General features: G+C 39.8%; 1 protein-coding gene across 22 annotated transcripts in view; it reads right to left on the reverse strand.

The window, feature by feature from the left end:
• Window positions 1-17,466, reverse strand: part of camk2g2 (calcium/calmodulin-dependent protein kinase (CaM kinase) II gamma 2) — an 84,777-nt gene extending 67,311 nt beyond the window's left edge. For 18 of the 22 annotated variants that reach the window (XM_026190695.1, XM_026190693.1, XM_026190679.1 and 15 more), the window contains exons 1-2: window positions 17,247-17,465; window positions 16,023-16,117 (exon numbers count right to left, since the gene is read on the reverse strand). In XM_026190695.1, the coding sequence (XP_026046480.1) occupies window positions 16,023-16,117; window positions 17,247-17,311 (160 nt within the window). In that variant the 5' untranslated portion in view covers window positions 17,312-17,465. Of the gene's footprint in view, window positions 1-16,022; window positions 16,118-17,246 lie in introns of all 22 variants that reach the window. The other 4 variants (XM_026190675.1, XM_026190676.1, XM_026190674.1 and 1 more) reach the window with 1 other exon arrangement.
• Between the last annotated feature and the right edge of the window lie 9,144 nt (window positions 17,467-26,610).

Consider the following 26,610-nt stretch of genomic DNA (forward strand, 5'->3'; position numbering starts at 1 on the left):
GTCAAACATCTTCCTCCTGGGAAAATAGCAGCCTTGATCAAAGAACCCGAAGTGCAAATGGAGATAATGACAACAACGGTGAACAAATATTTACACAGATCCACCATCCTATGTGTGCGCATGCATGTTTGTGTCCTTTTTTTCTTCTTCATTTAGAGTCTAGCAGAGATGTCAGAGTGGTTTTCTGGGTATGGCTGGTTTGCATCTTGTAAAACGAACACTCAAAAGCATACACCAATAAAATAATTAGATACGTAAAGTGGTGTGTTGAAGAGTCAACCGTCTGCTGCCTGGATAAATAACCAGCTTTAAAGAGGAGATTACTAACTGAAATGAGGGTGAAATGTGGTGAAAGAAGTTAAATGAGGCAAGAAATAAATGTGTTTAGAAATATGTAGCTCATAAAAAAAAGTCTAATTTGGCAGGATGAATATCAAAAAGCCACCATAACTGGCTAAGCAACTCAAAAACCTTCTCTCTGTGCCATACCTAAAAAAATTTTAAGGTGACTTCATCCATTTGCTGTCCAACTGCTCTAAGGGCTTCCCATTTTCCTCTCCCACCTACTTAACACTGTCTCCAACCTCACAACCCACTCGAATTCAACGGTGCAGTGCAGGTTGTCAGTAAATCGATCTTTCCAACAAGTTTTTCCTGTGTGTTCAGTGTTTCTTTGTACAACAGACCTCCACAAAAAAGACAACAAAAAATACAAATCTATGGTGCAGTATTAGCTTGCATGTTTCGCCACTATGAAATAGAATAATTTGCATCACACATTTGGTTTACATCAAAATAAAACAGAGATAAATTGCACTTTAAAGAATACAGAATCAAAATCTATAGATTTCAATGAATGGCCAAAATCCCCTCATGTCATTATGCTGACAAATGTGCACAATAGAGGTTGACAAGAGTTTCAACAGGCAGGTACATCTCTCTACTAGTTATGATATTAAATATGGAGCAAGGGTACTTTTATTTTTCTTGGCTCATTGTTCTATGTTGTGAATTAGCATTTGGCATTTGCTCAAAGCCACAGACACTGATCATGTCAGCACTTTGAATTGAGCCATTACAGTTTATGCCTGCAGTTCACTGTGTTGACATCACAGGTTCTATGAAATGAATGTTAATGAGTGTGTACTCGATTCCTGTTGAGGGAGTTTCAATTTGAATTTGCTTCAGTGGCTGCTGTCATATTATAAGTGGACAAAAGGTCACATCCTTTAAATGCATTTTCTGAAAACCATCAATCTGACCGACAGCACTGCCTTCTGATTGGCCGACCTCACGCCTGAGGAGTTTGTGTTGTGAATTGCAATCCAAGTTACCATTAAATATATGGTGACAAAGGTGATGTAATCTTAGCCATCCGGTGTTAAGGATTGCATGAAATGTAAGGTAGTTGTTACCACGGTGAAAAGCTGTGTGATTGACAGCATGACAGTAAGCATGCGATTAAGAGTGGATTATCCCTGAAGAGTAGCCAGCAGACACACATACGTACTTTACCCACAGACAGCATTAATGACCATTTCAGTCACTATATCTGATTAATCTAAAATTAAGACAAGAATTCATGTTAAATCAGATTTTATTTTTCATTTAAATTTACTCTACTCAACATCATGATCATTTTACACAAAGGTTGTTGTTATATTCAATTACCAAAGTATGCCCGTGTACATTACAATAGGCCGACTAGTATAAAGCATTGTTCATGAGGGTGAATTTCTTTAATATTTTTATTGCACTTTTTGGGGAATTGTCCTTAGGCATGCATTTTTTAATGTGCTCCTGCAAAAAAAATAATGGCAGGTCAAAATGAATTTTGGTGCCAATCTTTGACCCATCTAAAGGCCTAATTATAATAACAATCAAATATTACTTCAAATGTTTTTTTTGGAAAATATTTAGTTTTTTTGTTTTTTGGGGCTAAAAAAACAGGGCGCTCATGTAATACAACTGGGATTTAAAGGGTTAAAACAACGAAAATATAATTAAAACTTTATATGAATATTTCAGGGAGAAGTAGTTTTAAAAGACTGACCAATTTAAAGTGGAAAAAAATATTACTATATAAAGTTTTTATAGCACTTTTTGGGGAATGGACATTTATTGTCCTTAGGCCTAAAGGTGGATGTCTTTTTAAGCACCCTCCTTAAGTGTCTGTAGCATTATAACAATTTAGCTGTGAAATCAGACTAAAAATGAACCTAAGATGTACAGTTATATACTGCGTTAACCATCATAAAAATCCTGTGATTGATCTCCACCAATACAACTTTCACACCTATCCCAAAAAGGACCAGCTTTCGCACTAAAGGTAAACCATTAAAACCCCTTTCATCTATAAAAATACATGTTTATTTTCAGCTCAAACAGTACAGTATAGACCTGTGGCCTATTTCAGGTGGTTTAGCCTCCAGCTCTCTCCACAACCTTGAATTTCACAGGGGTTTTTTTCAACTATTTTTGATTTAAGCACGTAACAGGAACAGTAGGCTAATAAGATAGATCAAGCCTCAGTCATACAGGCTTAGAAACTTGAACCTGGAAACCACTGGTCACTACAAGGTTTGTTTGTAAGACCCTGAGTTGTCTGCAAACACTTGCCTACTATAACACTACTGCAAAGCGTATTATGCAAACTAGAGGGAAAAGGAGCTGCAGTGCCGTATACGTCTTGTACCCAATTTTAACTATTACTTTAACTTAACTACCCACTGTCAGCATCTACATGCTGAATAGCCAGGGAATACACATTTTTCCTTAGCAACCTGAGGCTGTCAGTGATTGCCAATCGGTCTCTAGCCCTGTGAGAATGGTGCTTTAAGCTTAAACTCGACAGTCAGATTCTGAGGATCAGTAAGGAGTCACCTTGGATCTAGTAAGCTAGCTCTAAGTTTGTATTACTTTGAACATATCCCTAACACAAAAAACATCAATTTTGGTCAATTCTTTTGTAGAAGAGAAGAAGTGAACCAAGCAATAAAAAGACATGAAAAGTAAAACTCGTGAGAGCTCTGGAGCTTGATGTCATCTCGCTGTCACACATATACAGAGAGACTAACACACTATCACACACATTTTTGCCTGATGCCTCTCCCATGTGTGTACCCTGCTTTATTGCCTTTTCAGTCTTTCAACTGTGGCTATAAATAATCTCAATAAAAACCTCTCTATTTACGAAACAGTATTTTACTGTAACTTACTCACCAATAAAGTTTAATTACTTTACAGATCACATAGATAAACATTAGTCTCTGTGTGTATGAGTGTGAGACCTTATTCGCTGACAAAAACGCATTCTGCATTTAGCCACCTCTGGTGCTGTACCTGCTTCATCTCAAGCATCTCATTATATCTGGCACACAACTACAAACAATCATCTACAGCCTTCCTGATGTTTCTCTCACATGTTGAATTGGATAAGGGCTTCAACTAATAATTATTTTTTATAAATGGTTCACCTGTTAATTTCAGTCCAATTTGCCATTCTGACTTTTTTAAATTGCAAAAAATATTTCCTACATTATTTGGTTAATTGACTTGAAAAAAACAAAACAAAAAAAAACACACAAGTTCATGAATTGGTGTGGTAGGGATAACAGAAAGCTATTTGTGTGTCCGCGATTATCCCAGAAAAATTGGTTTCCCTCCTTTCTTTAATATAGGACTTTGATTTTATTGCAGTTATCCACTGCTAATAACTACATCATAATGTTCTGAATTGAGCCACGGCTTACTGAGCTAGGGAAGCATAATAATAAATCTTGCAGAAGCCTTGAGGCAAATATTTGTGACAATGAAAACAGGTGATATGAAGATTAACTCTTTCTAGATAAAAAAATGATTGAAAACTAGAGAGGTCACAGGGTTGCCACAGTGGATCCATCTACATATTTGGTTTGGTTTTCCAGATGTAATCCTACCAGAGTCAAATATTAATAATTAATCATTTCAATAAAAATAATTTATTAAATACAATTGGTCATAGAAAGTCAAAGAATTCCAGCCCTATCTAATTATTTAATCAAATATTTAACTGACGAATGGTTAAATGATCAGTTAGAAAATAAAAAAAGGTTGGAAAAAATTAAAAAAAATTTATAAACTAGTTTTTACCATTTTCACTATTTTTTGCAACTATTTTAATAATGGAATAATAATTCTGAGCAAAATTGCCAAATTAATTGCTGAAATAAGCTTGGATTTGCCTATATATTACCATTGGTTTGAATATACAATGGTTCTGCACAGTTGATCTAAAAATTTTAATGTCAGGGGGCTTTTCCTGGAAATTTGGAAAGAATCTGCACCATAATATCATATGTCATCACTTGCAATCCAGCTGACTAGACTGGCCTAATAGCAATAGTTAATCTACTCAAAAGTGACAATCTTAGTCTAGATCTTACTCTTAGTTTTAGTCCAAACTGGCTGGCACTATATGGTGAATGAAAATGTTTTTCAAGTTGGCTGCCACATGATGCCATATGTCATTCAGACAGGAAGGATAATGATGGGCACGAGAGGCAAAAAAAGAGGAAAAAAAAAACACCAGCAACATGAATATGACAGAAGGACAGTCTTGGAAAATGTTACTACCTCCAGATACACACACTGTCAAAGTCTTAATAAGAAAAGAGGAAGGTTTGCATGCTGTGAAAAGACTAACACCATGAACTATTCTTGCTTTGGCGAGTATAACGCTGACCGCCCCGTTCTCCATTTCCATATCTACATCTTTCTGCTTCCATATAAGACTCTCACTCTCTTTTTCTCATTAAATATTCACAGTTGGTCCCATTAAACATTCACCACGCAGCGCTGCTACGTTTATCTGGCCTCTGCCAATCAGCCTGCAGCGGCGCACCAGAAGCCCACCAAAAGCCTGAAAACTAAAACACACACACGCACAAACACACACACACGCGTCTGCCTGCATGGTCTGCGATGCGGCAGCTTTGCAGAGAGCGGAGAGGGAAGGACATGACTAGAAGCAGGGAGGAAAAGCTGGCAAAAAAGAGAAGCATAAAAAAGGAAGGAAATGGTGGCTGAGGGAGAAATGAGACACATGAAAGAAAATCAGCTGAATAAAGGTAGCAAAAAAAGGAGTCTGGGGGTCTATTCCTCAGCTCTTGCCCATGAACAGTAACAGTAGAGTATCCTTGTGCCTCAATAATTCAACAGCAGGACAAGTGCCGCCTGCCAGCCTACCCTCTTTCTTTTCCTGACATCACAAGCCTTACCTAATAACAGCGTAAAAATACACTCTCTTCACAGTTCAACACAATACGTGACACATAATTACAGCTAAAAATAACATGAAACACTGTCGGGATAGATCACTCTGAACAGTCTTTTCTTTAGTGTCTACACAGAAAATGTTTCAAACAATTGGTAAAAAAAAAAAAATATTGTGAAACCCTAAGTGCATTGTTGGGCTTCACGTCTATTTTCTTACATTCTGCGTCTTCAGCTACATTGGCTGCGTGCTGGGCTCTGACGCCCGGCTACAATACTGACCTACATTCAAGATGTGAACTTACTGATATTTTGATGTGATATGTGATATGTGATCACAGAGAACAAGCAACAGATAACATGACCAAATAATGAAAGGTATAAATGGGGTCAGATGACATTTATGACAGTAATGATGAATTATTCATACATCCCCTTTATGAATCGCTACTTTACCCCTGGTAAGGTCGCCGTGGCAAATTGGTCCAGCCCTTTCCAGGAGACTGGTCCCAGAGCCCAAGCCATGTGTTGAGGTGAGCCCAACTATATCTAGTCAGTACCTCTTATCCTCACCCACTAGCCCAGGCGTGACTTGGTAACAGGGGATGGGTCTCCAACCCTGGCTGCCACCCAACACACACTGCACCAACCCGTCAGCGCTTCCTGCGGGTGGTGGGCCTACTGGAGGGTGGAGCCAGGCCCCCTATTCAGGCTGTGCCCCATAGGCAAAGACAAGGCCACCAGGTGTTCACTCCAGGGCCTGGCTCCAGGATGGGACCCCAGTAGCGCTAATCCTGGGAAGGGTGAACTGTTCCGTAGATTTCACACTAATAGCGGTTTTTGAATTGCTCTTTGTCTGGTCCCTCACCAAACTCCCAATTTGCCATGGGAGTTTAGAGTTTTTTCTCAGTGGACTAGAGGGTTTGTTCCCTGCACCTGATATAACCCACATCTTCCCATTTGTTTTGCCTGGAGTAGCTTTACGGTCGTCTGCACTCGTGCACCAAACGACAGCTTAGAGTACCCGACCTTCCTTGAGTGCCTGGGTGGGGTTCTTGGGGGTGCTTCACCTGGGGATTCAGTAGGACTGCCATCCTACTGGGAGACTTCAATGCTCATGTGAGCAACAGCAGTGAGACTTAGAGGGGGGTGACTGGGAGGAATGGTCTACCAGATCTGAAACCGAGCACTGTTCTGTTACTGGACTTCTGTGCAAACCACGGTTTGTCCATAACAAACACCATTTTGAACATAAAGGTGTCCATAAGTGCATGCGACACCAGGACACCCTAGGTTGCAGGTCTATGATCGATTTTGTAATCGTATCATCAGATCTGCGGCCATATGTTTTGGACAATCAGGTGAAGAGAGGTGTTGAGCTGCCAAATGAGCAAGACGTGGTGGTGAGTTGGATCAGGTGGCGGGGCAGGATACTGGACAAACCTGGCGTATAGTATAGTTAACATATACCGAGGTTGTGCTGCTAACACCAGGCAGAATCCCCGGTCCTTGAGATGTTCAACTCAAGCTTCTGGCGGAATTTCAACAGCATTCCGAGGAAGACTGGGGATTGAGCCTGAATGCACGATGTTCAGCACCTCAACATTGCTCAAGCTGCTGCACTGAGCTGCAGCCGGGTGTTTGGTGCCTGTCGTGGGGGTAACCCCAAACCAGATGGTGGACACCGGAGATGGAAGAAACCACCAGAAGGAGTCCTACTGGTTAGCCTGTGGGACTTCGGAGGCAGCCAATAGAAAGAGTGTCCTTTATCCTTAAGATGCAGATGGACTGTCCATTATGCTGCACTGTACAGCATAATGGACAGCATGCTGTACAGTGCAGCGAGGAATGCCCAGACCTCTACATTGGAGAGACCAAACAGCCACTTCACAAGCGCATGGCACAACACAGAAGAGCCACCTCCACAGGACAAGACTCAGCAGTCCATCTGCATCTTAAGGATAAAGGACACTCTTTCGAGGATGCCAATGTTCACATTTTGGACAGAGAGGACAGATGGTTTGAAAGAGGAGTGAAAGAAGCCATCTATGTCCACTGTGAGCGACCATCTTTGAACAGAGGCGGGGGTTTACGACACCAACTCTCTGCCATCTATAATCCAGTTTTGAGATCCCTTCCCAGACGCCTTAACGCCCACTCACATCCTGGGCCATCTGATCTCAGGAATTCGCATGATAAGGTGGGGCCAGGTTTCACAATGAACTCACCCGAAACTCTGGCTGATTTGGACCCACACCCATTTTCACACCTTGGCTCAGGCGATTAGAGGATCATCAGGGGGTCCTTTTGTCCCTCTGTGGGGGGAAACTCCCACTAGGTTTATATCTGGGACTCTCCACCATTTGACCTTAGAACTGAAGAAGCTTCTCGGATGAGAGGTGAAACGTCTTCAAGTAACCTAAAGAAGTCCAGACGCTTTTCTTTGCGAGCTCCTTTGACTGCATTGTTTATAGATATTCACAATTCTTCCCCTACTAAACATTTAATACTTGACTATCACTTCTGACTCACAGATTGGGTAACTGGAAACAAGCCAAAGAGCATGTTTATGCAGAACAATGAGGGGCATGTTACTACTGGTAAGAGTCAATCTGAAATTTTGAGATAGAACCTAAGATAAATACACAGTAAGGCAAGCCAATTGCAAGTTTCAGCATGTAGTGTGTGTTTTATTTGCCTTCTGATTCAATAATTATTAAAAATGCTGGAAATGTATTTCAGCTTCTGTTATGTCTGGTAGTGATCTCTTGGTTTCAGTAGGAATGCATCCATGGATTTGCACATCTCTTTTGAGACACAATTCTAACAATTTTGGAACTCGGGCATACAGTGTCATTTTTTGTTTACACTATATTTTACTTTGTGCAAAAGGAAAAATAACTCTAGCTTACATTTTTTTTGTGATAATCTGCACCATAATGTGAACAAATATGCACAACTTGTGACTCTGTGTGATTTAAAAGTTTCCCCATTTGGCACAGAATTGGTGCCATAAAACAGGCTACCCTGCACTTCAACGTGATACGAAGCTCGCCTCATTTTCTTCATATCCATTGGGTAAAAACGAGATTTCAGAAGAGTGCATGTCCTGTCCTTCTGTATGTCCCGTCTCAATAAGTGGAAAAGTGAGAAATGCTGTGCATCCCCACAATAAGTGGGGCATCTGGTCACCTTCTGTGCTGAGTGAATCCCATGAGTGAAGTAAAAACTGGTTTTCACGTGTATTATATATGTTTTTTTTTTAACAAAAACCCTTAGTATGAGACAACCAGGAAGTTAATTCCCAGGAGTTACATGGAAATGTTAGCATGCACATTTTCCCACAGTCACAGTGACAGTTTGACACCTTTACTGTATGTTATGCCAGCAGTTCAGTATTTGATAAATGATTTTGGCACATTTAGAGTTTGTTAACTCTATATTAAGTTTTATTCTGCTGGAGAGAAAGACTTATGGTAACTGTGGTTGTCCTTCAGTGTAAATTTTCAGGCCATATTGTGACATATTTAGAAATAGCCTAAAACTATTATACGTGTATAGCAAAATTTCCTCTGAAGACCTACTTGATGTTTGCACCATATATGAATTGCAACATTATGACAATTAGCTTCTATTTTGAACTTGCATGCAAAAACAGGGACAAGGGCCCTCCTAAAAACCCATGAACCACACCCCAGTGTCCATACTACAGTTGCTCCATCCTTTAAAACAGTTTCACTCATACTTTCTAATCAATATTTTAAATGTAATGTTTAATCGATACTCAGTGCCAATCCATTGCTTTCCACCATAAGCACATCTATTTAAAACACTGCTTTAAGACAACTTTAACACTGTTTCTTTAATCAGCCTTTTTGTTTCTAATAATTTCTCAATCAACATGCTGAATTTATTGAGGACTTAAGCCCCATACAGCTCAGTTTTGAGAGCTTGTCTTTCACGCATGGTCTTTATGGGGGTTTTTTCCCCACAAATGACAGCGCATTTTTGAAAAGAGAAAATTCCCACAAAGATATCTGTTACCTGGAGCTCAAAGAAGCAGAGCTGAGATATATGCATTATAATATCAAGGACAGAGAACCCGCATTTCACATTCACTCACAAGCCAGATAAAATCAGTTTTGCTACCAGTTTTAATGACCATCGTATGCGAAAGGGATGTTCTTCCTGACTTCACTAAAGATTTAGTACAGACCAAATCCTTTACTCACTTTGGAATATGATATAATCTGCCCTCACGGTGCAGAACAAGTCTGAATGAAAAAAATGTAATGCAAGGGGAAAGGTTTTAAACTAGTGTTTTCTCTGTACATGAGAAACAAAGACTGAGATAACGCAACACTAATTCTGCATATTTAACCTTAAGCTTCTGCAGACTTGAAAATGTTGAAAACGTATGAAGTTCCAACCCAGTGATAGTGACGATACGACTGTTTCAGACAGGCGATTTAGCAACTTTACTGCAACTTCAGACCTGATTCCCACAAAAACAAATGATTGGTAACAAATGTGAGCTCTATAAATGGTATGTAAAGATGAAAGTTAAGCAAATTCTTACTTCCTCAATATACAATTCTGAGATAGGCAGTGAAACAAGCTATTGTAACCTCTTACCATAAAAGAGATATGAAAATATCTTATAAATGTATTTGCTACTGTATTTTTAAAATCTAACTACTATCTTCTAGCACTTTATTTTGATACAGAATGAATTCTGAATGCGATACATGAGATGTACAGAAATCATGGCTCATCACAAAGCGGTGGAGATCACCCTATCTCGCCTTTTTATCAAATTGTGCACAAAAACATGCAGAAATCCTTTCCCACTAAAGCAAAAGCAGCACTTCCTCTCTTAGCTTCTGCTTCCTACGATTTTTATCAGGTATTCACTATTCCCTCAGGCTACCAGTAATCATCATCATCATCATACTTCTGTAAACTGATGCTAAAGTTTCTTATCTTCTAAAAGGAATGTAGCCTACTCAGTATAGGGGCTGTGGGAACAATCTACACATGTGTGGAACCACTTTTCACTGATTTCATATTGTTTAAGACTCTAACTTGCTTGTTCAAGCAGGAACAGCAACACATCAGCAGCAACTTACTCAAGCTCAAACTTTTTTTAAAAGCAATCAGTAAACACTAAAATTAGAATGAATTGAAAGGGAACAGGAACACAAGTGCTAAACTACCTTGAAACCTTGAAATCCTCTAAATGTGCTGAAAGTGAAATACACAAAGCTTTTTAAAATAGAGTTTTCTCCACAGTCTCCACAGCACAGACAAGTTAAAAAGCTGCAGAAGAGAGAAGCAGGAGACAATCGGGTGTTGACCATCACCATGCAGGGCTGCAGCGGTGCAGGTAAACTCCAATGTGAGGCTGTAGCACAAATGCACATCATTACAGCTTGGTTCTGCCGAATGTTGCTAAAAAGTAATGACAAAGAGCAACAACACATTCTTGACAAAGGTGCTACCCAATCTCTATCCAATGGAAGGAAAATCTACCTACCAGCACCTCTAAACTATAAGCGCACTGCATGTCATTTGTGTGTTACGGCAACAATGAGCAAGCACGTGATGCCACATCATCCAGCTGTAACTGACCTCACTGCCACTGTGCCTTGGCTGAGCAACAGAGAATAGGGTTTAATCCCGCCTAAACATAAGTAACTAGAGTCAATACTACGGCGTGTTCTCAGACATCAAACAATCAGAGCTGATATCCTGTATGTTCAGCATCTGTAAAAGCTGAGAGGGAGCTCACAGGCAGAGATCAGACGATATATAAAGTGTGTGTTAATTTCTAGTTGTGAACAGATCCAGAGAGTAAGGCACTGAACCTCTAGCTGCTGCAGTGGTGTATAAATGCAACCAAGCACAAGTGTCCACCTTTAATGAAGACATGATCCTTCTAGCAATTCATTCTCACATTGTCTAAAAGGTAACTGCTGAGATCTGAGAACACAGAGACGTCTCTACAACACAGCAGGCACGAGGAACGCAAATGTTTGGACAACGCTACAAACAAGGCAACGCTCAGCAACACGATCTAAATATTTTTTATTAAAAGTATAGCAAGCTCACCATCCAGCCTAAAATAATAATCACCTCTGCTAATATTACAGATGTTAGTGAGTTCATTTTTTATTTATCTGAATTCAATAATAAATACTCAAAATTACTTGAGTGAAATGATAATGACAAAACGTCATCGAGATCAGTCTGCTTCACCAAAACAAGCCGCCCTAAATTACAAAAGATCATGAGTTCACTTCACAGACACTGATCTGGGTCCATTTCACTAAATTTTACTATAAACTTTTTTTAATACAAAATGCAAATGGTACATACTTTCAGTTACAGATCACAAGCATGGTCTTGGTCTTTTATTAGAAACTACCACCAAGGCAGTCCTTGCACATGTCAATGTACAGACAGATTATGCCACTGGGATAGTGATACAACTGTACAGCATACAGTAAAGCCACAACTGCACAATCTGCAGCCTCCTAGATTAAGTGTACTTATTCAATGCATAAACATTATATTTTAGAAGATACGTTTGGTCCAAATGTCTGCAAAGTCATGTGCAACAAACAAGGTAGATGATGCTGAGGTGGGAAGTTAAGTAGTCCACATGTTTATTGACTGCAAACCGAGTCCTATATATAATTTACATCTAGTTATCATGCTGATGTTTGAAAACACATTCCAGCAAAGATGTTTAGTCGTAGACAGCGATCAGAGGCTTCAGAAAGTGACTGAACTGTAAAGAGGCATGAAAGTACAACAAAAGTTATCTATGTTTCTACAAACCCAATCCAAAAAGTGACTGAGCTGTAAAGGCAAGTTTCCTTTTTACGTGCTGCCAGTTTCATGGCAGACAGCCAGGCTGTATGATTCGTTATCAGAGATCTTATACTTTTTATCTGGAATTAAACTTGTTTCAACCAGTGAGACGACTAAAATTAAGGTTTAATTTTTCGCCCTTTATGTCAGTATCGTTTTGATTTAAACGCCGTATTCTACTTTTAGCTATTAAATTCAGGCTTGTTATAGCTTGTTTGCTATATAATAGTCTTGCTCTAGAAGTATAATCAGAATGCATTCTTTTACTTGACTAAATTAAGCGTAACAAATGTCTTTGTAGACTGGCTGAAGGCTTCTTGTGGAACACATTATAAAAAGTGTATATAAGACTTTTAAAAAAATTTTTTATATAACGTCATCAGTGAAAAAAAACAAACACTAGATTCAGGTTGATCTGCAAAATGTTTACAACAACAGTTTGAGCAAAAGTGGTATTATATGCAATTCTTTTTCACCTGAAATCTATTTGCCTTGTCTGAAGCATTCACTGGTTACACGCCCGTCCGATCAGACAAAGGCTCGTCGTTCCTGACAAGAAGTTTGCCGCTTTCCCAGATCAGATTAATTTGGCAAGTGTGGTTACTGACATAAAGAAATGGAGAAATGGTGGCCTAAACGATTAAAAGAAGTTTAAATAAAGCAAATTTATTCTTTAAAATCCTTACATGGTGTGGTTAAGATTCAGGGTTTCACACATACAAAGCTTCATGTTTGTGAACATTTCAGGCCTGATTAATGACAGAAGGTGGCACTATTATGTATTCTCTGTCACAATGTGAAACTATTAAGAGAGAAGCCCTGTATGCATACAGTTTAGTGTGAGACCATTAAGGAGGTGAGAAAAAAAAGTGCGCAACTGTTTTCGTGTCATGAGAAATGAGAAGTTGTCTGCAAGTGTGCATGTTTGCACGATAATTATAACCACATCCAACAAATACACATACACACACACACACACTCACACACACACACTCACACAGCGATCGGTCTCCCTGCCAGACAGCCTATGGGATGAAGAATTTCACCCCTGCTGTTGCCGGGTTACTAGCTCCGGACCACTGCCAACGCAGCCACACACACGATCAAATCGGCTGCGGAAAAGAGTTTTAAGATCTTTCCTCAAATCAATTTTTTGCTTATAGAGTAGGGAGAGGGCGGGCAGGAGAAAAACAATTTGAAAAGGAAGGAAAATGACATGGTCGGGGGTGTTTGAGTGAGACTAAAGGGGAGACAGAGCAATTCAGCCTGCATCCCCTGGGGAAAAAAAACAAGACCAATCAGTCCAAAACTGGCCCTGATCTGCAGCTCACATCATCACTCAACCTTTCGGTGGCCTGGTCTGATGCTTACTCGGACAAATATGCAGCACGCTAGCGCACACACACACACACACACAATCAGTCTGCGACATACACAAAAACACGATGAGATACAGTGAGATACATGTGAAAACACAAACACATGTGGTAACCAAAACAAACAACAGACAAGTGATGCTTGGATTCAGCTACATGGCAGATGAAATGCTTTGACACGAGCAGGCTGACGATGACAACAAATCTGCCACAAATACCGAAACACAGGTGGTGGCATTTCAACATGTGTTAAGATGCTGCATGTGAACACACACACACACACACACACACTTGCAGATTATACAATAGCTTAAGGAATAAATCCAGGTTTTTACAACTTGGGTTGTACGTTACTGAAGGAACAAGAGAGGTTTGGAAACATGGCAAGATCACTGCAACAGAATCTGACAGACACATGAACAGTTGGAAGACAAGACAGCTGTGTAACCACATTTAAAAAACCAACGTTGAAAAGACTGCAAGGGTTGCTAACAGCTCTGTTTGACTGTCCCTCATTTCACAAACATTTTGGTCAAATATAATAGTCCATTGGTGACAATATTTTTAAATTCAAAATAGTCTTTGTATGTGTACAGCACTTCACCCGTCTTCAGTCAGTTAACACTGATGTTTGACTTGGGTATTTAAAATAGCTTTATATCATTTTATGCTGTTGCTCTTGTAATCACAATGAACTGGATAGATCGTCCTTTTTTGCAATGCATCATCTCTAACCAGGGTGTCCTAGCCTTCCTGTGGTTTCCTAATTGATCTAATGTAAGCTGATGTTGGGGCAGCCCTCAGTATCATTCAGCTACCTCTCCAGTGACTCTCTCATCCAGCAGTTGGTAAGACAGTCTTGGACTACAGCTGCCAGTGATGGTCCTGATTCTGCTGCAAGCTGGAGGGCCATTCTAACCAGAACCTGCAGCAGGTGGAGACTAGTTTCATGGGCTGCTACACCATGCTCACAAAGGCTTCAGAGCAGAACAAGAATCACCACCGTGTGCATCAGTGAATGATCGAAGAGCTGGAGTCTATCCAGAGGAAAGAAAATGACTGAAGGAACTGATGATTATGTGAATCTATTAATAAAATGTAATGGTTAATAATTAATCTAAGACAGTGTGTATGTGCCCAACACAAACAGAATCTGTGATACATTGTATATCAGTTGGAATTCAGTGAAACTCAATCTTTGAAGTGACAGCACTGAATGGTAAAAATTAGATACGCAATGAGTAGATAGACCATGACATGACCAGCCTACCAGTCTCACATGTAAACAGCACATGCTGCTGCTGCCTGTGCACCTCTCAGACATGAAACTACACTAATCTAATAAACACACAAATCTATGAAAATACAGCATACAGCTTTTACAATATTTCTTACATGATCTATGCTATGTGAGGCTGTTATTTTTTCTTTGCTTCCTTATAATACTAACAAGTTGCGTGTACTCTGACATCTGCTGTTTACACCTTTTCTGGACCACTCGTTTGATTTGTTTGATTTGATGATGAGCGTAACTTTAAATTCACATGAAAGAAGAGCTGAAATTAATGTATGTAGATATACTGTCAATCAAAATGCGTCACAATGCAAAAAAGAGAAAACTAACTCAATGACCACTTCATGACACAACTGTGTTTTCATCCAGTAAGAAATGACTCCAATCCAAAGTGTATTCATCTGACAAGAACATTTTTTGATCGACCCGATTACTCTCCTTTTTTTATATATATTTCATAGACAATAACATACAAATATGTGAGATGAGTCATGTTTGGCAATTTGAATTCAAAAATGGAACCAACTCTTTATTAGATTCCTGAAATATCTCAACAACACTGGTTTGCTTTCAGTAACTAAGACATTCAATACTCGGACATATTAAAGGCTGGCTTCATGACTCAAATGTGTAACAATTACAGAGACAAAGAAAATGGAGCTAATGAAATCCTTTTATGCAATTTCAGGAAGTCACTCTGTTAGTGTGGCCACTCTAAAGGCTTCTTTAAAACCTGCCTGCTCATGTGATTACTCATGTTTTTTGCTGTGTTTTCACCACTTTGCAGAAGGTGACTGTAAGTGCAACATTATCATCACCAATAAAGGCAACCCTATTAAAATAAACCAAAACTACCCTGCATTGCATCGTACATGCCTCTGTGGATATTTTAGGCTCAAGCTTGGAGCTTGTGCAATCCTTTGTTAGAGATCAGCAGTAACTGTAACAAACCAAAAATGGTTGCGAACAACCACCAAAGCCCGCTAACCCCTCTGTTGAGACCTAAACCAAGGCAGCCCAGCTGTGCCAAGTGGCCTCCAGCTTTTCAGGAATCTCTGCTGTCAAGGACATGACAGAACGCCTGTCTCGCTGCTCTTAAGGAAATAAACTGACTTCACTGAGCAACTACAGAAGCCTACTGTTGTCAGCGTTCATTTTGCATAAATTCATGTTGCTACTTGACTGTTACGCTGAGCTGCACAATGCATATCTGCTGCGCTCACCTCTGGCCGAGAGCTTTTTTGTGTTGATAATTTTTGCGGCATACTCCTGGCCGGTGGACTTCTTGATACATCGACGAACGATGGAGAAGGCACCCCTGAAGCAAGACAGATCCACACATGAGAGATCGGTGTGAAACCACTTCAAACATAACAAACATGAGTGTGTCACAGGGAAAAGTGCACTGAACTTGTCTGTCTCACTCTCTCTCTCACACACACACACACACACACATATAGTAAGGGCATGCATGAATCACATAGTCTTAAAGAAAGGGGAAAGGAAGTCATATGCAATATTAACACGGCCTGATATTCTGTGTACGACAAGAGGTCCCGGCTACTAGTGTGTGACGGGGCTCAATGTGAAAGGAGCCAGTCATAGCTGCCAGGAAGAAACATGAGTAAGGCTGCAGGAGAATGAAGCCACTGAAAAGTGTTATTAGCATTTTCTTTTTTTTACTCAACCTGACTTCATTATTTTAGTTTATTTACTTTTTTTGCACAGATACCGCCTTAAACCTATTAGCCACATGCAGAGATTAGATGTGATCTAATCTCTGCCAGAATATATATATACAGCCAGGATCACACACACACACACATATATATATATATACACACACACACACACACACACATATATATATACACACATATACATACATATAGACGTTTTGCAAGCAAAGCCCGTTTCTCGTTCTTCTTCTGTTTTTTTTTTTTTTTTTTTTTCTTTTTGGCATACACAAGAGCCCTGCAGTCTGCTTAGAAATGCACAAAAACAGAGCTGAGCAGGACCCCGGAGATGCCACCAGGCAACCAGCACATACAAACGACTTTTCGACGCGTGCTACCTGCAGATCAACTGACTCGCAAGTTGCTCCTACGGGGGGGGGGGGGGGGGGGGGTGTTTCCCACCTTCTGGGCTTACAAAGAGAGCCACAACGCTGCCACGCACCATTAAACGCACATGCAGGATTAACTGCAAGCCTCTGCAGCGCTAACATGAACCTGCCGACAGCTCTTTGTTGCTCAGGAGGGTGCCTACCCCTTTCCTGTTTTTTCTCTCTCTCTCTCCTTTTTGACAGCCCCTCTCGCGCGCTGTCAACACAACAGCAGCAGCGGAGAGGGGGGGCGTGCGAACACACACACACATATACAAACAAGCATACACTAAATGCAACAAGAAGAGCAGCAACGGCGGCGGTGGCGTTGACGGTCGCTTACTTTCCGAGTTCCTCGTACAGCTGATATTCGTCTGTGAATCTGGTCGAGGTTACAACTGTAGCCATGTTGACTGGAGTCAAGGGGAGAGGGGGGAAGTCGCCTCGCGCTTCAGTGGCCGCCTCGCGCAGGTTTCGGGAGGAGAACTAGTGAATGCTCAAAAGGGAAGAGTGGCTCGAGCTCACAGAGAGGAGCTGGGAGTAGGAGGAGGGAGGAGAGAGAGAGAGGGGTAGCTGTAGTAACGGAGATCTGCTATTGAGAGGAAGAGTCACGCTGTGTCGAAAAAAAAGCACGACGAGGGAGTGTAAAATTGAGATAGGCTTTATATTACTGTGCGCAAATACATGTGCGTGAGAGATTAGTCATTTTTAAATATATATATTTTATTGAGATACGTTCAGCAAGTATGCAATTAATCCTTGTGAACCAAAACTCCTGGCTGCAGATTGATTTTTTATTTTATTTTTCCCTGCCCTTGGCTCTATGTCATGTCAATGATGACAGAGTATTTGGGGCCACATTAAAAAAACAAACTCATTAGCGTTATTTTGAGATTAAACTCGAAATATTATTTTAAGAAAAAGGGTAAACCCAAACTACTGCCACAGCTGCTACAAGCTACCCTCTACAAAATGTGACGTAGACGAGTTAGAAAAGCACCTGGCGAGGTACACAGCTGTCGCTGAGCCCCACTCATCTCTCGTTCAAACCTTGTGTTTTGTGTATCTCTCGTGTTTGCAACCGGTAGCCAATCAGAAACAAGAAAAAATGATTTAAAGGGAGAACAGTTAAAACTTTTCAGACATAAGATAACCTGAGGCAGCACATGCCACGTAAAAGACAAATGATTTGGACAGATATTTTTCAGTGGCTTTGGCAAAAAAGTTATTCTCCCAACTTGGAAGTTTACCTGTTCTACCTCTGCACATTTGATCGGGAGCCACACGGGTGGCTAATCGAAAGGTCAGTGATCAGATTCCCTGGCTCTTCTAACCTGTATGTCAGTCTCAGTATCCTTGGGCAAAATACTGAACGTAGAGCTGCCCCTGATGCATTGGAGTGTGAGTATGTGAATGTTTGGTTAAAGGTGCTTAGGCACAGTAAACAAAGGGTTGTATGAATGTGTGAATGAGGCTTGTAGGAACAAAGTGTTTGCTCAAATTGAGTAGAAAATTGCCATTAATACCAGTGTGTTTAGCATTTATTCATTATACAAATGGAGGAATTATTTATGTGTAAACAAGATACCATATGCCGTGGCAACTGCATTGTCTTTAATTCTCCATGTATTTTTTGTGTGTGGGGACCCTCTTGTATGTTTTTTTGTGTGAGGTATGCTGTGGCAAATTAAAAATCAACAAATAAAACATAAAATAACATTATTTAGAGATTTTAATAATGAAAAGCCATTCTGGTAGAGTTCATAAATGCTCAATAGCTCCCATTTATAACAGAACCAGCACATATATATATTCAGGAGATCACTTCACATAAGCAGCCTGTGAAAGTTATGTCTTAACATTTTATCAGGTGAAGAACGGTAAATCATAACTTAATGTTTTATGAACGTAATTAATTTTGAGAACATCTTTCCACCAGCTTTTACAGTGTATTATTAAATGCAAACACAAAAGTGTTGAAGTGCTGCAGCCAGTAGCCCACATGCCCATTGGCAGACATGACATGAGCTGATTTGGGCCTGCAGTGAACAGTCGACATGACCTATTATTGCAGTGTATCTTCCTTACAATATAAAGCAGCTTGAGGCCACTGTTGTTGTGGTGTTATATAAATAAAACTGTCTTGAAAAAATTGGGTTGAGCTGGCCAGCGATAGAATAAGAAAGAATCCACAAATCAAAAACACTTGACTGACAGACGTCATCCTCTTGCTGTGGTAATAGTATGCCAAACTTATATTAAGCCTCTACAAAAAAGAAATGCAATATCTACTAGCGTCTATGCAATCAATGCTTCATTTTATATTATTATAGGCTAGCAAACTCAGTGATTATGTGTGTGCATGCTTTTGCCTAATGTCTGAATATAAAGATAGTAATTTAAAAACCTAAATACATAATATATTATATGTATTAATAATATAAAATAATACAAATTATAATATAGTTACATTTTGACATCCCTATAGATCACACTGGAATAACAAAATTATGTTTCTACTGGTGCATAAAAGCTGTGGTCTAGACTGAATTAATGTTTTCTCTTCTGGCCGTTTCGTTTTGTTTTGTTTTGAGGTTTTTCACAAAGCAGAGAATAAAGAAAAAGTAGCGGAGTGAGACCTCTTTCCACTCTCTCCCTCCGGCTGTAGTGGTGGAGGTGGGATGCAAGCCACGCGAGATCTTTTCTGGTGTACTAGGAGCTGCAGATCGCGGTTCAGTTTCACAACCTCTCCGGTCCATTTGGAGTTTGCGTACACGAGGTTTAAAGCTGACACCAGAACAGCTCGTGCGCGCAGCATCCATCACGGCACGCGCTGAGATGCGATGCCGCAATATTTTAATATTGGCACAAAGCAATGAGCTGCATGCCCACTAAATTATGGCATTCGGTTTGTAACTGGGCCTCACCGAAAAAAGAGAATCAGCCACTTCAAAATGTGGCACCTGGTGACAATAATGATTCCCTGCGCACACTATGATTTTATTATACTAATGCACTCCTCCTTCAAGACATTTTTCTTTTCATTTAGCACATGTGCTTGCAACATCTTCCTCGATGATACATTCGTCTTGAAGCAGAAACAGTGCCGTTTTCCTGAAGAGAATTTGAAATGTTTTCCCGTTGCTGATATATCTGAGAAGCACTCAAACTGATCTGAGACTGGAGCTAGAGCTTTAAATACATCATTGATCCTATTACCCGCACAACTGTGGTCTTTTTTTTTTATTGCTGACAAAGCTCGTTCAAAAGTATTATTATTACCAAAATGCTCAGTGTTTCTTCCTTTTTATTTTAATTTCATTTTTACACGTGGATAAGGTGGGATTAAGCAGGAAGTGACACAGATGCTGCAGCAACAGCCTTAATTGAAATACATTATAGACTTTGCCCTATTAACTGATCTTCATGATGTTCTTTTAGCATTTTATTGCGTTATTTCTTTATAAGGTATTTATAGTGATCACTTTTTTATGCTGCCTAACACTGAACAAGCAAACATTGGACTGGCAGCTGTCACCTGGATTTAATCATTATCACAACACTTCTACTATAAACTAACATCAATATAAAAGAAAGAGAGAGAAGTCATAAAATGTACTCATGTCAACTCATATGCAGTTTTACGGATTTTGGCTGTAAGAGGCAGAATTGTGTCTAAGATGGGGAAATATATGAGTTACTGTATGAATGAATGAATATTCTTTATTGTCATTGTCACAGGTACAATGAAATTGAAAGAATATTCATTCATTCATGTAATGGTCTGCTATGCTGTAAAGGTTTAATTGCTTTCATAAATATCTCATGAAGGGTATTAATATATTCTCCATGCATGTTTAAACGTGTATGTGTGCATTGCAGCGGTTCAACACTGTTGTGGGGTGATGTGATAAGCTCACGAGCTTAGTAACATTTCATGATGTGGATTTTTCTATAGTCATGTGTGATTTTTCTTTTTTATACTCTCGATGTTTAAAGTGCAATATTTACAGTGGTGGCACAAAATCAGTTTAGTAGCTGTTGTGCATCTATGTGTCATAGCACATCAGCTTCATCCGGAGACGGAAATCTCAATCTCCTCAGATTTTAAAAGCTTCTTTAAAAAATAGTATTTAATAACTCAATGTGTGTCACTTAAGCCTGAAAAATATTCACCAAATATGCACCAATCCCCACAGGCAACATTAGCTTCACAAAAAGTAAATTACAGGGTTAAAAATACTCTTATAAACAATGAATCAGTAAACACTGACGTTAAAAAGTTCTCAACTGCAACTTTCCCTTACTGAACCCAGCACAAGTAAAGCACAAAGATGCTTTCAAGCACCACAGGCTCCACTTTAATAATAGAAAATGCCTGCTTGTACTGCGGTGCAAACGATTATTGTAGTGGTGGTGAGTTTGGTGTAGAATTTATTGCTTTTGTTTTCTTGTGGATCGTGCTGCAGTCTGGTTCTGCTAGATGAGCTACTGCAATTCAAAAGGTGGCCTATAGGACCAAAAACAGCAATTTCACATGTTTTCCACTTTGCCAAAGGGACTTGGCATGCTTGCAAAATCATACATTTTCCATTGTGGTTCTTTGCTTGCGTCTGAGTCACAACATTGCATATCCACTAGTCATCCTGTTAAATTCCTGCTCATCATCACCCAATGCTGTCTTCCTCCACAGCTTCTATCCTTTCAGTCATTAATCTAGCTACTAAAATTAGTGGCCTGTTCATCCTCTTTTCTTTGCCAAATATTCATTGTTTCTATTCAGGCATTGTGTGCCAGCATGTCTGTTGTGTAAACTTGTCACTCTTTTCACCTTCCTCTTTTGTCGGTGTGGCTGAATCTAGGTTTGTTTCTTCTTGAAAGTCTTTTTGATTGATGACAGATGGACAATAATCCTGTCTTGTATGAAAACACATGCTTTATCCACCCATATGATACTCAAAGTCTTCAAAATATAATTTAAACTGAAACATCTGCAGTTCAATTCCAAAGTGAAAATACCTTGGAATAATTGAAAATGGAAAATAATTGAACCCTGGAGTTGTTGTGCATTTAAATCACACAGTACTGTGTATATCTCATGTTCAGTATGTGTACTATGGGTTCTTTCTGCCTCTGAACTGTGAGCGTATATCTGGCACAGAGTTTAGAGCTCACTGCCGGCAATTAATGAGTGTTTGCAGTGAGCATAAGAGCAGCGCGACCAGTTTCTGCCATAATTACAGGGAGCCGCTCTGATATGAAAGCCTAATTAGCGAGGGTGCAGAGGTACCATCCTATTAATTGCTGTGTTTCTCTGTGATGTGCTGTCAGATGAGTCTTGGACAGGCAGTCCTGTGGCAGGTTGGATGGTGGGTGGATACAGTGAGTATAGAGCAGCAGGTCCCAAACTATCAGGCTCGTGACCCCTTAAAATGAAGCTTTCAAATCCTTTTCACCCTGCAACTTCAGAGAAATCCAACTGTCCAACCAAGATGTCTTCCCCTGTAGGATGACTGCTTCATTTCAGTAGAATAATTATAAGAGGATGGAAAATCAAAAACTGTCTAGTAGTCAATCAGAAATAAAAAATTCCACAAGTATATATAATTTTAAGTCATTATAACAATATTTTTCTTTTGCTAATCAAGTCACGACCACTCAGAGTTATCTGTCACCCCCTTTCTTCTACCAGTAAAAAATACTGACTTCCAGTATTTAAAGCTCATTATGTTAACATTTTTAGACCCAATTCAACATTTAATATCATTCCACCTAAATGTGAGTAGTTTCTGTGTGTTTTGGAATGAGGTTTAGAGTAGTGTGTTATTAAATTTCCTATTATCTTCCTATTATTTTCCTTGTAAATAGCTTCTCCCATTACTAGTTTTGTTGGGTTGAACATTTAAATCAGCTAATTAACCATCATTTAACCTGTTTCATTTTGTTGCTACAGAGTCAAAGGTTTCACAGATAGCTTATTTTTAACACTTGGTAAACATCCATCCATCCATTCATCTTCTGCTTATCTAATTCAGGGTTTTGTCGATCAGGCTGGCACCTACCCAGCTGTCATAGGAAAAGAGGTGGGAAGCACCTCGGTCACCAGAATGTCACAGACTTCGTTAATCAGGCTGATTTATGAACAAATGCCTGGTGTCTGCTAGTACCAGATTCAGCCCCCATTTGCCTTCCCAGTTTTGTTAATTCTATATGGCATAGTTTCAACAAGGTGCTGGAACCCCTCCTCAGAGATTTTGGTCCACATTGACATGATCTCATCGGGCATTTGCTGCAGATTTGTCAGCTGCATATCCACGATGTGAATCTCTTGTTCCATCACATCCCAAAATAACTATTGGATTGAGATCTGGTGACTGTGGAGGCCATTTAAAATCAGTGAGCTCATCGTTATATTCAGGACACAACTTTAAGATGATTTGAGGATCGTGACATGGCACATAACCTGGCAGGCATGAGAAGATGGGTGGTCATTAAAGGATCCACATGGTAAGGAACTTGTTCAGGCCACATTCTGACTCTGCCTCCTGAATTTTACATTAGAAATTGAGATTCATCAGAAAAGGCAACATGTTTCCAAAGTTCTATTGTCCAGTTTTGATGAGCCTTCGTGCAGCTGAGTTGTAGCAGGTGTGACATTTAGTGTTGTCTTCTGCTGCTATATCTGCTTCAGGGTTGCATATTTATGCTCGTCTGCAGACCTTGAGTAAAACAAGTGGTTATTTGACCTGTTGTTGCCTCGCTATCAGCTCAAAGACTTCTGGCCACTGGATATTTTTTCTTTCCTCTTTTTTAGACCATTCTCGGTAAACTCTTAAAAATAGTTGGAAGATATTAAAATCCTTGTTATTTCTGAAATACTCAAACCAACCAGTCTGACTATAAAAACACATTTCTTCCTCATTCTGACACATAATTTGAACTTTGGGAGGTCATCACTGCCGTGTGTACATGTCGAAAGATGTGACTGGCCAATAAGATATTTGTACTAGTAGTGCTAGTAGTTATAGAGGTGTACCTAATGAAGTAGCCAGTGATTGTAAGTGCCTTTGAAGACACAAGTTCTGTCTGAGAGTTTAAGAAAAATCTCACATTGAGAAAACACCCAATCATGATCTTTCTGTTACAATTGTCATATTGTTTCAGGAACTAAACCAAACCAAAATGTAACCACAACACCACACACCTTTGCAAAAATCGGTCCAATTAATGACTCAGACAGAGGGTACCATTCATTCTGCATGTCATCAGATCAGAAAACATCATCAAGTGTCTTCCTCAAACACTGTAATCCCAATAAAGGGGTCAAAGTGGTGCAGATTTGCACCCCTCTGACAACGATGTCAAAAACAAAAATGAGCAAAATGTTAAATGCTGCTGCATAGGCGTGCATTAGATTGCACAAGGGTTCAGACCTTTTTTTTTTTTTTTAATATATCACATCCTTAGAGAGTTAGCTTCCAATCCCTCGCATCCACTTCTCCATTTTAGAGAGATAATTGCCTCCCATAAGTTGCTGTCCTGACATCCTGTTTGGATTACCCTGCCTCTTCTCGTCATACGACTCTAAATTATTTAAGATTGGAAAAATAAACTCTCCAGCGGTGAATGTATATCATTAATACATGAGCAATGGTTTGCAGTTATGGTAAGTGTTTTACATTAATTACAGCAGTGGAATTTAACTAAGATCATTTCTACAAGTACTGTCCTTAAGTGCAATTTTAAGGTAAGTATACTTTACCTGAAAATATCCAGTTCATTTTATGTTTCAAATGGAAATCTTGTACTTCTTACTCCACTGCTAACATTTATGATTAGTGCATTATTCTGCATTACGCGCCCCTAGATGTTGAAGTACAAGTTCAAGAACCCTGAAGACTAGAAAAAATGGACTAGAAAAGCTGTTGTGGACAAATTGCCTGGACAAGGTCAAAAGAAAGGTTGTTTTTTTTATGTCACTAACAGACACACACTTATGCAGAGTGTATTTTAATACAGGATTTCCAGTTGATGGCAGGATGAACTGAAGTAGTTTTTTACAAGGTAAAAATTTGTACCTCTGCAGCTCCACATGGTCTAAAAGTCATGATACTGTAGAAGCAGTGTTGTGGAGCCACACAGGCCAAAGTGACTCATTCAGCAAGAATGCGTTCAGCTTGGCCCGTGGCTGCTCTACGTATCTCTCCACCCTTGCACTGTCATATCACAAGACTTTCACGATTTTGAGGTGTTTGTGTGTTGACAAAAAGCCTTGGGGGCGTCAAACATTCCTGTCTGCTGTTGAGACAGCTCGCTGGCTACAATTCAGTGAGTCTTTTTTCAAATCATAACCTTTACTGTTTCCTGGGGATCAATCTGTCATGGATAGTCCATTAGAGTAGATGTATTATCGTTTCTTGCCGATTACCAAATCGTCACATTGTTGCAAGTAAGCATTTAATAGCACATCAGAGCAATTTCTGTGCTTAATGGCCCTGCAAGTTATGGTGCCAGAGACTCTATTCAGTGTGTCCCAATCGAGTCGTTGATACCATTCTCTTTGAATGAGTGAAGAGAAAGGACTGCATTCATTTTCTATGTGGAACCATTAGCCATATCTAGAACACAGTGTCCATCACAAGAGGATAACAAGTTCTATTTAAGACAGAATCACGAGGCTACTGTGTTTAACTGCACAACTTCAACAAGAGAAAAGAAAGAAAAATCTGAAGATCTGAAAGGTAGCCTTACATTCATGTGATTATCCAACAGTGGATATGACAGCTCCCTCCCACGTACTGAACAGCCGTGTGTGTTCATATGTGTGTGTGTTGGTGGGACACCTCCTCCATGATTTATATCCTCTGACAGTGCCTGAATTCTGCAGGCCATCACGGTGTACTGGGAATCAGATGTGTGGGCATCTAACGACTGTCTTCACCAGTACCTCATCAAAAGGCTCATCAGCAGTTTTGTTTTTTCTGTGTATATGCGAATATAGAGGAAGTGCCTTCGGCTTCAATGCTCCTTGGCGAGGTGATACACAAGTGATGAACTCTGTGCAAAAGGATACTCTTTGAGAACAGAAAGCCTCCGTTCGTTTGAATCCAAGTGGTTTACATAAAAATGACCACAAAAGGAAACTAACTTTTTCCTGGCTTGTGAAACCGCTCTTGAATTCATTTAAAAATAGAAATGGTCTCTGATTGGCAGTCCTGCAGATTTTTCAGTCTTTAAAGCACCTAAAGTAAAAGAAAATTTTGTCACGTTGTTACAGCTAACACAGATGCTAGAATGCTTTCTGCCCCAGACTGGACAAGATGCTGCCGCATCAATGCCTCAAATGTTCTCCATCTCCTTTTATTCCCCTCTGTCACACCAACCCTCTGTGTGTCCTCCTTCGCTGCATATGTGAATCTTCTCTGTGGTCTTCCTCTTTTCCTCTTTCCTCCATCTTCAGCATCTTTTCCCCAATATATCCAATAGCCCTCTCGATCTCGACTCTCTAAACTTTGTCTCCAAACCAGTTAGCCTGGTCCCCTAATGTACTAATTTCTAATGCTGAAATGAACAACCATTGCTGAACTCTAAATAAGTCCAGTTGCCTTTTTTTCACACACAATTCAGACCACCTGACAATCACCTCTACCCACCCTCTTCTTCTTTGGATGGTTGACCCCAGGTAAATAATCTCAACCACCTTCATT

Source organism: Astatotilapia calliptera, chromosome 13 (genome assembly GCF_900246225.1).
Source record: "Astatotilapia calliptera chromosome 13, fAstCal1.2, whole genome shotgun sequence".
Lineage (NCBI taxonomy): Eukaryota > Metazoa > Chordata > Actinopteri > Cichliformes > Cichlidae > Astatotilapia > Astatotilapia calliptera.